This window comes from Argentina silus, assembly GCF_951799395.1.
Source record: "Argentina silus genome assembly, chromosome: 1".
Taxonomy (NCBI): domain Eukaryota; kingdom Metazoa; phylum Chordata; class Actinopteri; order Argentiniformes; family Argentinidae; genus Argentina; species Argentina silus.
In genome coordinates, this window is record NC_139655.1 from 24,347,300 (window position 1) to 24,360,225 (window position 12,926).

The 12,926-nt window shown below is 40.0% G+C and overlaps 1 protein-coding gene across 1 annotated transcript in view; it reads left to right on the forward strand.

The window, feature by feature from the left end:
* Positions 1-1,761: 1,761 nt before the first annotated feature.
* prtfdc1a (phosphoribosyl transferase domain containing 1a) overlaps positions 1,762-12,926 on the forward strand; it is a gene marked incomplete at its 5' end in the record, with an annotated part of 13,903 nt that continues 2,738 nt past the window's right edge. Inside the window, 5 exons of the mRNA XM_083667319.1 lie at positions 1,762-1,779; positions 2,072-2,178; positions 3,068-3,251; positions 10,019-10,084; positions 12,736-12,753. Coding sequence (XP_083523445.1) covers positions 1,762-1,779; positions 2,072-2,178; positions 3,068-3,251; positions 10,019-10,084; positions 12,736-12,753 — 393 coding nt within the window. The remainder of the gene's footprint in view (positions 1,780-2,071; positions 2,179-3,067; positions 3,252-10,018; positions 10,085-12,735; positions 12,754-12,926) is intronic.

Consider the following 12,926-nt stretch of genomic DNA (forward strand, 5'->3'; position numbering starts at 1 on the left):
CTATATAGATATACAACAAAAAAGTAAGGAGTTAGTAAGCGGCGAAGACCTCATTCATCATGGCCCTCATTCCAACATGTTTAATCATCGCCAAAATATTAACTTGTGATCAGTTGCATACATCTAGCAATCAGCTGCATACATCTAGCCGTACAGGAGTGAAGGCCCAGGACACAGACTCTCTTTCTCCCATTTATTCTGGGACTTTCCGAATTGTGGAAAGGCGAATCTAGAATTCCAACCTGTAATTTTGAGTAGAGAAAATATTCATACATACATACATACATACTGCAAAACTTTATAATCTTGCATACTGAAAACGCCTACTAAATATGTTACAGTATGATATTTCGGACATGGCCAGTTAGTTCAGGAGAAACATCGTTGTGCTAGAATGACAATACCTGACAAAAGATAATAACAATCCTCTAACCTTCTCTCATCTATTTTGATCTTGACACTAAAAAGTGTAGACTGATCCCACTTAACAAACCTTCATTCAGATGTTGATACTATTTAGACTTTTCTTTACTTTAAGTCTGTTTAAATCACATAAATGAACATAGGAAACCAATGGTCCCTATAGAAACGTATGATATATTTGGAAATGCATCTCCTCTTTCATCTTTTAAGCTTGACACCTCAATCTCACTTTAAAATGTGTAGACTGACCCTTCTTAAAACATTCATGCAGATTTGTGCACTATTTAGACGTTTTAAACTTAAAGCCTTTTTAAGTTGCATAAATTAAGATGGGTTTCTATAGGGACCATTGGTTTCCTATGATACCTTTTGAAATGTATCTCCTCTTTCAGGTTTTAAGCTTGACTTCTCAATTCAACTTTAAAATGTGTAGACTGACTCCACTTAAACTTCTATACATATGTTTTATACTGTCTAGACTTCAGCTGTAAGCATTTAAAGTTGCATGAATTTACATTGGTTCAAAAAAAAATGTTTCAGCTTGCCAGTCCAATCCAACTTTAAACTGTATCCACTGTCATGTTAAGGCTTTGTAAGCCCACAAAGTTTCTCCAGGAACTTTTATAGTTAGGCCTGTTGTTCATGATTATATAATGAGAGAGTAACTGAGTAGGTTTGTCAGATACTTACAAATACCTAGCTACCCCCCACCAGATGTTTGCTTGCAGGAAATCACATGCAGTTTATTAGCCACTCCTTTTAAATGCCAATAGTCGTCCATTCAGAAGGACTGTAATACAACAACAGCTTCTTTTAGTCACACTAATGACTTCAGCATGACCAGGGCATGCTAGTCTCAGCCAGTGCAATAAGAGGTCTTGGCCTGTTGGATAAGAATATATCTTAAAATGATCATCCTCACAGATAAAGCACTGATAAGGTGTCAATGAACAGAACATTATAATTATTAAGATAATTTGATTACCTGCTTTTTGCACAGTTTTTATCTGTGACACTTCAGTATTTTTTCAGTGTAGGTGTCATACACATGACTGATTCTGATTACGGTTCCTATCATTAACTTATTTCAGAGAACTTGTTTTTGATAGTGAAGCCTTACTTTTAGTAGGAACAGTAGGCATTGTCAGAGAAGATCCCCACCTCCTCTACCCCCTCTGTGCTTTCCCTCCCCTTCTTCCCCTCCCCTTCAGTCTCTGTCCGCTCACTCTAAGTTGGGAACTTTGCCTCAGAATCTTCTTTCCCAAGTGTCTGTCATAGCTAAGAACTACCATGGCAGAGTGCAGAGCTTTCCAAGACAAAGGGATGGAACCCAGAAGGATGGAAGCAGGAATTGTGGTGAGTGGCAACTTTGTCACTACTTGATGCACTCAAGACTGTAACTTGTTGACTGCAATCCAGAAATGTGCATTTGATTTGTCATGATTGATACTGTTGGATCTGTAAAGTATACTATTGTCAGGAGCAAAATGCACTTATATCAGGAGTAATGTAATATGTGATCAACTCTAAAACATAACATGTTATGTATTACAGTAATGTATAATTTGATGGAATGCATGCAGAAGATTGCATGTGAAGATTGATCAGAACTTTGCATGTGCGTCTTCCTTCTCATGTCTTGACCTAGATTAAAGATGATTGGCCTGGGTACAGTCTAGACCTTTTCACGTACCCAGAACACTACCATGGAGATATAGAGAGTGTCTACATCCCACATGGAGTTATCATGGACAGGTAAATAAAACATCTTATCATGTACTAATCTGTTAGACATTCAGAGAACAGAAAATACATTGCTGTTTGTCAGTTTGCTGACATAGGTGATGGTGCTTGAAGCAAGTGTCTATCTACTGTGCTATGAATGACATTGTATTGCATTACACTGTCCTAAAATGATTCACTTTATTGTTGAAATCAGCATGTCCCTTGGTATGCTGCACAAAGAAAAGTTGAATAACATGGTCTAAATATAAAGAAAACATGCAACTTGTGAAACTATCATTAATATAGTGGTGAAAATTACAAAGTGAAGTTGTTTTGATGTAACATCACCCCATTTGTGCCACTTGACCAATTTTACTGGCCATCTTCTGGTGCACTCATTTGCCTTAGGGTCACTGCTCTAATGTTCTACCTCATGTGGAAAGGAATGCTGCCGCATGCCACTCTGTACATGGTCAATTAACGCAGTCCATGCTTCCTCTGCCAAGCCACTGGATCAGGGGGGTTTGAGGAATTCCAAAGTCACATTTCTATGCTCTCCTTTATGGATTAAATGCCAATGTAGGGTTTAAGCAGTGTGCATGTGTGTGTGTGTGTGTGTGTGTGTGTGTGTGTGTGTGTGTGTGTGTGTGTGTGTGTGTGTGTGTGTGTGTGTGTGTGTGTGTGTGTGTGTGTTTGTCTGTGTGTGTGTGTGTGTGTGTCATCTATAGTATGATTACATGTGTGATAGTATGGCAGGCAGGCAGAAAACACACACACACACACACACACACACACACACACACACACACACACACACACACACACACACACACACACACACACACACTTCCCTGCTGTCCACTGCTCTGTCTATGTAATTATGATTTCCTTGTGAGGTTTAACATGATGTGTGCTGCAGGATAGAGCGCCTGGCCCGACACATCATGGATGACATTGGGGATCATGACATCGTGGTGCTGTGTGTGCTGAAGGGAGGGTACAAGTTTTGCTCCGACCTGGTGGAGTTCATCAAGGTTCTCAACCGCAACTCCAACAAGTACCTGGAGACAAGGGTGGAGTTTATCAGACTGAAGAGCTACCTGGTAAGTGACTCGTCTCCTCCCCCTCTCTCACCCCAACAGCTGTCACTCATTCACTGTATAGGAACGAGGTAGGCTTACTTATTGCTGCCATTCATGTAATAGGTAATAGAACTCCAGAACACAGACCTGTTCAACCACCCATAAATCCAGAACATATCATTTATTCTCTTGAAAAAGGCTCTATCAAATGCATAAGTGTGAAACAAAAATTATGGTTTGATTAATTAATTCCATGAGATGAAGTAGTAGGGACGAACTGTTATGATGTTCACTATTTTTCATGCATCAGAGGAGCTGACCTGCCTTTTCCAACACTATGTATTTACTAATTAAATGCTAAGAAATTGTTCTCATTCATTGTTTAGGCAGCTGGGCCTTTTATTACTAGAACAACTGAGTAGTTTGTACAGGTGCTGTGTCTCCAAATATAAGATTCAAAGCTACTCCAACAATGGATCTTCTTTAACCAATGACTTCAAATGGGGACAGACAAGAAGAAATCCAATAAGAAAGGCAGACTCAAGCTGCTGTTCCTACTATTAATCACAGCTCACTAGTATGCTCCTGCGTTTTAGAAGAGGAGAGCTTGCAAGTAAGAATTTCATTATACTGTACTGTCATACACTCTTCTGTATGTAACTTTTAATTGATCAATGCCACAAGATAGAATAAGAGGCTTATGTTGCTGGTTTAAACAATTAAGTGTCATATCACTTCAAATGTGAGAATTCATTGATCTGATATTTTGGCTGCTACTATTATCAATGGTTTGGTAGGCTGATGATCCTGAGTGATAGCTTCACCTCCCTGGGGCATTGGGGTCCCAAGACCAGAGAGAGGAGTCCTACTGGTCCTCCAACGCCACATCCAGCAGCCTGTTCAGGTCCACTATCCAAGTATCGACCAAGGCATACCCTGCTTCACTTCCCAGATTAGCCTGCAGAGGGATGCAGGGTGATGTGGCTGCATCCCTCTGCAGGCCATCTACGTTTGGTGACATCACTCCTGTGATGTATTACACAATACCTATTCTTTCTGTAGTCTACACAGATTACACATTGCTATTGGTGTGTGTTTGTTAACCATGTGTACCATATTAGACATGTTTTTCTGGTTAGATTTTTTACAGTTAGTTTGCAGCCTGTCTCATCAGTGGGACAACAAGCTCTTTTGTTGTTTACTGCTTTGTTGAACATTGGAGGATTTATGACATTGAATACCTCAATACTTGTTTAGTTAGGGTCTAGATCCTTCTATATAGACCCTCTTGACCATTACCTGGTGTGAAAATAAAAATGGGATCACATAATGAGTCTCCTCGGACTCAGGTTGATGACATCACACCAGGTAGAGTGTTTATCAGTGTACCTGACTCTATCCTGCCTCTGACATAACAGTGGCTCAGTGACATAAAGAGACCTGACTTCATTCTGTGGAGATCTGGGGTCGAATCTCCTGACCACAATATCATCTTGTTTCTTTTTTGTTATCTACATCATGATTGACAAATGACATACAGTAGATTGTTGGAGACAGCCAATTCAAATCCTCTTCATGCAGTTGAAGAGGTAAAAAGAAAGGTTTAATAACCAAGCCCTCAGCCCTTTCTCGCTGGGACCATTCAGGAAGTATTGTTTGGTAGTGCAATGAGGCCCCTCCTACGTCTGGGTGTAGTTTGTATGACATCACTCTCTGTACAGTGTTTATTACCGTCCGTGCCTCCCTCTTCCTCCAGCAGTAGCAGTGGCTCAGCAAGAAATGAACCTAGACTAGCCTTGGCCGGGGAAGCTAGGTTCGAATCTCAACTGAGATCACCCCATCTTCTTGTTGTTTTTTTGTCTTAGGGGGCGGGGGGGGGGGGGGGGGGCACTGAGATAATAGTGGTTCAGTCAGATAAAGAGACCTGACTACATTCTGTGGAGATCTGGGATCGAATCTCCTGACCACAATATCATCTTGTTTCTTTTTTTGTTATCTACATCATGATCGACAAATGACATACAGTAGATTGTTGGAGACAGCCAATTCAAATCCTCTTCATGCAGTTGAAGAGGTAAAGATAAATTGTGAGGAGGGAGACTGAGTAGGTTATTCAAGATTCAGAGGCTTCAGGGGCTTAATCGAATCAAAGAGTTGCGTGGAGTAGTATTACATCATTTCACCTGTGGGAATGAATTAGTCTAACATTATTTCTAACAACTATACTAGATAGGTAGATGGGGACCTGCTGTAAAGATCACATGTCTGCCTGTAGGGGGATGAACTCAATGTTTATCAGTGTACCTGACTCCCTTTGCCTCTGAGGTAACTGTTGCTCAGTGATTTAATGAGACTAGACTTCTTGGTGAGGAGATCTAGGATCAAGTCTTGGCTGATCACAACTATTCTTGTCTCTTTTTTTGTTTTACAGAAAATTAAATGTTATGATTTAAAAGATGAGAACTGATATAGCTATTATTGATTTCCAAATGTCCAATACAGAATACTCTTGTGATTTTCTCATGATTATGTTTGCTTTTTCTGTTTTTTGCATTATTCTATATTGTCTAAAGAGTATTGTGATGTATTGTACCTTCAGAGAACATATGATTTGGTCTCCTCCAGAAATCAAGTTAGTTTGTCGGTGGTTTACTATCTTGGTTTGACAGGGGCCTTTTGTGTGTTTGGTGCTGAGATGTAGGGTTTGGTGTCATGAATAGCCATCTAGCTCTGTACCTGTCGTATAATACAGGTTTAATAACCAAGCCCTCAGCCCTTTCTCGCTGGGACCATTCAGGAAGTATTGTTTGGTAGTGCAATGAGGCCCCTCCCATGTCTGGGTGTAGTTTGTATGACATCACTCTCTGTACAGAGTTTATTACTGTCCGTGCCTCCCTCTTCCTCCAGTAAATTAGTGGCTCAGCAAGAAATGAACCTAGACTAGCCTTGGCTGGGGAAGCTAGGTTCGAATCTCAACTGAGATCACAACATCCCCATGTTGTTTTTTTGTCTTGGGGGGGGGGTGGGGGGGGGGGGGGGGGGTTCAGTCAGATAAAGAGACCTGACTTCATTCTGTGGAGATCTGGGATCGAATCTCCTGACCACAATATCATCTTGTTTCTTTTTTTGTTATCTACATCATGATCGACAAATGACATACAGTAGATTGTTGGAGACAGCCAATTCAAATCCTCTTCATGCAGTTGAAGAGGTAAAGATAAATTGTGAGGAGGGAGACTGAGTAGGTTATTCAAGATTCAGAGGCTTCAGGGGCTTAATCGATCAAAGAGTCGCGTGGAGAAGTGGGAATTCATTAGTCTAACATTATTTCTTACCTCTATTCTAGATAGAGCCTACTAGATCTACTGAGATACAGTATCTGGCCTACTAGATCTACAGTGGCTTCGGAAAGTATTCAGACCCCTTCACCTTTTCCACATTTTTTAATTTAACATGGTTAAATTATTTAAAAAATGTTGCCATCAATTCACACACAATGACAAAGCGAAACCTAATTTACATGTACATAAGTATTCAGACCCTTTCCTATGACCCTCTTAAAATTAGCTCAAATGCCAAAATGTTGTCAACAAGTCACTGCTCAGGAATGCTACTGTGGAGACTTACAAAAATCTACAATCATCTCAGTTACTCTACAAAATTGGTCTATAACCAAGTGGCCAAAAATAATCCCTTAATGGAAAATAATCTATCTCACATCCATAATTGTGTTTGCAACAATGAATTCAAGTGATATAAGCAATGGCTGGAAATGTGTTTATTTGGTTTTACTACAAAGCATTAAGTTTAGTGCAAATCCAGCACATGCAATGCAGTTTCCGCACCATCCCTCACATGAAGAATAGTGGTAGCTGGATCATGTTATGAGTATGTTTGTCACTGGAAGGGACTGGGGGAGTTTGCCAGGATCAACAGGAAATTATTAAATTTGCTGAATTGGTAGTGACATCCTAATCCACACAGTGCATAATTGATTTCTATGCAAACCAGAGACTATAAAAACAAAAGAAATTAATTCCGAAATCGCATTAACTATTATCCTTGCACTCAAATGGACTCAATTCAACTTGAGTGACTTGTTGAAGACATTTTTTCATTTGAGCTAATTTTAAGTGTCATAGCAAAGGGTCTGAATACTTATGTACATGAGGTATTTCTGTATTTCAATTTTAATACATTCACAAAATAATCAAAAAATGTGTTTTCGCTTTGTCGCTTTGTAGTATTGTGTGTGGATTGATGTCCACATTATTTTTTTTTATCAATTTTAAATTGAGTCTATAACACAACAAAATGTGCAAAAAGTGAAGGGGTCTGAATACTTTCCGAAGCCACTGTACCTATCTATCTAGTAGGCTGTAGGCTGATGATGTAAATGTTTATTTCTGAACCTGTGTGATTATCTTTGCCTCTTCATCAGAATGTCTTTGATGTATTTTTACGTGCAGAAATATGGATGGGTCTCCCATCATCATGTTCGCTCCAGTCTGACAGGGGCCTCTTGTGTGTTTGCTGCTGAGACATACAATAGAGTTTGGTGTCATGAATATACGCCATCTAGCCATCTGCCTGTTGTACACTACAGGAGTCTCCTCCCAGCCTGGTGACATCATTCCTGTCACAATGTTAATAAGCGCACCTGACTTCCTCTCCTCTCTGGAACAGTGGTGACTGAGTTAGGAGACCAGCCTTCACTCTGTGGAGGCATAGGATCATATCTCAGCTGACCACAATATCGCCTTGTTCCTTTTGTAAACTGAGGATGCTTTTATTGTTAGATGTAAAGTTAGGATGAATTATCTGTTTATTATATGTATTCCAACAGTAGTGGTGGCTCTCAGAGAAATAGTAAGAGACCAGATTTCACTTGTGAAAACTGATTTTTAATCTGAACTGACCATTAATAATTGCCTATGTATTATACAATACCCATTGTTCTATAGTCTACACAGACAACATGTTATTGGTGTGCGTTTGTTTTTCTGTCTTGATTTTTTAAATTCATTTGCAGCCTGTCTCATCTGTTTTTTTGTTTGCTGCCTCGTTGAACATTGGAGCATTTATGCCATTTATTACCTCAATACTAGATTTTACGAAGACCCTCTCAATTACCATCTGTTGTAAACATGGGAAATGGGATCACATAATGAGTCTCCTTGGACTCAGGTTGATGACATCACACCAGGTAGAGTGTTTATCAGTGTACCTGACTCCATCCTGTCTCTGAGATAACAATATCATCTTGTTTCTTTTTTTTTGTTATCTACATGAAACCTATTTTGCTTTTTATCATGATTGACAAATGACATAGGTTGCTGGAGAAGAGCTGGGTAGGATAATCAAGATTCAGAGGCTTCAGTGGCTTAATGGAATTTAGTCATGTGTCTTAGTATGTGCTGAGTATGCCTAGTCTTTTTTATGACTGGGCCATCATGTTCAGTAATTGACCTGAGGTTATTGTTAGGGCAAGCATAGAGACGCAGAGTGATCCACATCATGGCGGCTAAATCTAATATGACTACAGGCAGCTTAGACCTAGCCTTGACATTGGTCTGACTCTCGTATGTGACACACAATCACATTTTCTCAGTGCTTTGTTTAGTATGTGGAGCAGCTTGCCCGGCACACTACCGACATTCTGTAGGCTGGTAGACACTGATAAGATTATGACCACCAGGTGTCACTGTTGCTTATGTTTGGTGAGAAAGCAGCAAACTCAGGGTTATTTCAAGGGCAATTGATTGTAGGGCAATCCTCTGCGCTCACACTGTTCTGGCTCAGATATTTTCTTTTCCAGCAATGTTTTAGCAACTATGGGGGATGCGAAAGCAAGCCAGCCCAGTACAGCTCTGTTCAGCTCAGCTCTGTAATGTAATTAGGCTTTTTGTGAAATGGAAAGTCTTAGTCTAATGAAATAACTAGCTCTGAGCTGGCTTTGAAACAGTACAACAGTCATTAGAGCAATTGCCTCAGCCATATGCTAACATTATCACAGCTTTATCATTCCATTGTAGCTTATCAGACAAGTAACATTATTTATGGCCAATAATGATTGATGATGTCAGTCTCTCTCTGTATTGTTGTCGTCTTGTTTATGCTTGCTTAATTCATTCCTGGTCAACGTCATACTTGGAGCTGCATTGTTTCAGTGACAATGATAATTTGTGTTACGTAGTTGTCCAGTCGACCATGTTTGAAGCCTGTCTCTCTTTGGGGCCATCTGAGGCTGCACCTAGATTGCATGGTGACGAACTGGCACACACTCTGGACAGGACTATGTCTGTGTGATGACTCGGTCAGAGTGGTCATGTTGGGGTCATGTTGAGTAGTCATGCGGTCTCCCTCCTGGCTCTTGTCCCTTTCACTGATGTCTCTTGGTTAACCTCTATCCCCACAACTTAGCGTTTCATCTAAATGAATGATGATTCAGGAATTTGAATCTGTAATCCTCTTTGTTAGTAGGATGATAACTAACACCAGTCTTTAGAGTTACAATGGAATTCTTTGCTTGGCTGAACATGTATCAGTCACATGAGTATCAATAGTTTTTGTTTTCACATCGTATATTTTTACCAATTGATGTTCTTCAAAAATGTGCTTGAGGCAACACACACAAACACAATCACTAGTTTGTCCCCTCATTCATGAGAACCAGACACTTCCTACTGCCAAGTACATTTCCAAAAACATATGTACATACAATATCATTACTTGGTTATGAGAAGATCATTTCACCATTTGACACCATTTGTGTCTTTTCTCTACAGAATGACCATTCAACAGAGGACCTGCACATAATTGGAAGCCAAGACCTATCTGTTCTACGAGGCAAGGTATGTACAAAACATGTCTTATACTGTGTAGACTTGATGATGTAATATCATTGTAGATCACATCATGTTTGGCAAATGTCACTTTGCAAATATTACTTGGAAAACTAATATGAATCATGATGTTACCAGATGCTATTTGGGAGATTACTGTTTTTACATTTCATAACTGTTCATTCATCATAAATACATCCCAAGCTCAGATTTCAATCATTCTGAGGTTGTGGGAGACAGATCTGAAATTGCATTTCCATTTTTGGAAATTGCATTTTGAGCAAGCAGATACTGTTTGAGCAGTTTGAGACAAGTCTGTGTAAATCACTGAACATTTGTGGAGCAGTAAGAGTGAACCCATTGACTTGGTATGATCCTTTGCTCTATTGGTCATACATGTGGGATTTTCCCTGTCAACTGTCCTCTTTGTGTCCTCGTCATAAGAGTGACTTTGTCAGTGTGGTTTACCCCTTCACCAGTAAGAGTGAATCACACATTCACCCCTGTGAAATATAAAGGAATGTTCCTTCAAGGCTGATTTAAAGACAGCTTTTCCTAAAGGACCAAAAAAAAAATCATTATATGGAGTCTTCCTTTTGCTTATTATTGTTATTGATGCTCAAAGCCTACGGTGGGAGATTAGTACTGAAGTGTCTCCCCTCCTGTTTAGAATGTAGTCCTACAGCATGGAGTTACTGTCTTAGTGACCAAGGTCTGGCAGTGGAGTCAACAGAGGATGTCACATCGACGAATCATTTCTCCTGACAGGCTTATTCCTCCAGACTGCAAAAGACAGCATAATCACTCACACAGACACAGACACAGACACAGACACAGACACACAGACACACACACACACACACACACACACCCCATTTAAAGACATGACTACAATTTCAAATTGCTTGAAAAAACAACTGAACAGTCAGAGATGAGTTCATCGGTTATATAAGATGTTTTAGCTCAGGGTAAAAAGGTCAACAAGAATAGCTGTCCATCTAATGTCTGTCTGCCTAACACAGCATGTCAGGAACATCAATCCGACAATTAAAAAACACTTTGAATCACAGTAAGATTCTTTTCAGTTTAAATAGCATAACAAAATATTAAGTCATCAGGTCTGCCACAAGGTGTGGCCTGCCTATGTGATTTGAATTAGTGTTGATCTTTGGCACTGCCAAGATTGTTCTGGAATCTATTCTATTGCAACCCCTCACTTTCTTGGAAATCCATTGACCTGTAACACCCACTGTCTGTCAGTACAGGTCAGCATGCTCACCACCTAGTAGACAATGAGTCATGGTAGAAAGTTATCCTCTCTTTCTTCACTTTGATCTCTAAGTGGAAATGGGAGTTTCCACACAGTGTTGAAAAGAAAAAGTGGTAGGTGTTATATTTCAAGTGATACCTTGAGATGCCCCTCTGTTAGCGATTAGCATCACTGGCAGTGGCTGGCATGTCAGTGGTAAGCTGTCAGTGTCACCCTGTGGCACTGTTGTATGGTGCCAGTCATTATGGGCGTGAGGTCTTTCGTGAGGTCTTTCCATGTGTTCATCTCTAGCCAGCGGGCAACCAACGTTATTGACAATGGCACATAGTTTATGTACTGGATTTGGACGAATTCTTGAACAGGATACTGCAGTTAATTTCCCTAATCATCATGGAATGTCGAGGAGTTTGAATTTAGCACTGCCGTGAATACTCTACAGTATGTAAGAAGGGGAGGTTGGATACTATTGAGAGCAGCTCTGTGAAATGTTTTGATTTGGCAGAAACCTCTGCATGTGGTCAAGTTTCTACATACCTCCTCTGTCCCTCATCGAATGAGGGGAGGCACTTACACATAGTAATTTCTCATTTCAACAATAGGACAGATACTGTAGCAGAACATGGGGAAATGCTTATTGGAGTGAGGGTTAAGAGGTAACATGTCAGTTAGCCTTGTCTGTGAGGGTTAAATTATGTAACTCATTGTCTGGTACAATAATACATTAATGAATCTTGTCTGGTCTAAGTTCGTAGGCCTATCTGTAACATTCCAAATATAATCCATAGTGACTAGGTCATGCGGAGCCAAAATAACTGCTGATGTGGTTGTTTTCATCTATGCATTTCTGAGGCATGTGGCAAAGCAGGTTGGTTGTACTTGAGGTTTTTCCGATATGTTCTTTCTCTACATGGCCTCCTTGCACTCCTCTCTCTCTCTCTCTCTCTCTGTCTCTCTCTCTCTCTCTCAGTTACATAACAGTGTTCAGGTGTAGGCCTAGAACATTGGCCTCGCGCCTGCATTCTCTCCAAGCACTGGCCTCGAACCATAGATACACTCTCTACCAGGTTGACAAAGACCTCCATACACCCAGCCAAGGGAAAATGCTGTCATTTGAACCAATGCACCAGAGAGAGAGAGAGAGAGAGAGAGAGAGAGAGAGAGAGAGAGAGCGAGAGAGAGAGCAACTCTATAGGGACAAATGGTACATTATAAGGAAGTATAATGTCATGTCTTTGTGTCTATTTAGGCCCTAAAGATAGAGCCAAGATGGTTACTATAACAAGTGTTAAAGTCTAATAAGTAGCCGCCCACTTATTTGTCTGTAAATGTCATGTAGGAGTTTGAAGATGTTGTGTAATCTGTGTTTCTCTCTTTTTTATATGTCACAAAGAATGTGTTGATTGTTGAGGTAAGTGTCTGCATCATGATTGAGCTTCATTAATAGGTATAAATATGAACATTTGAATCAATGTCAGTATTTGATTACATGATAACATAAAAAGGACACATAGCTTAAAAGTTACAAAATTAAAATTAAAATCTATTGCTTTGATGTTATTATTGCTCTGAAAATGGTCACCC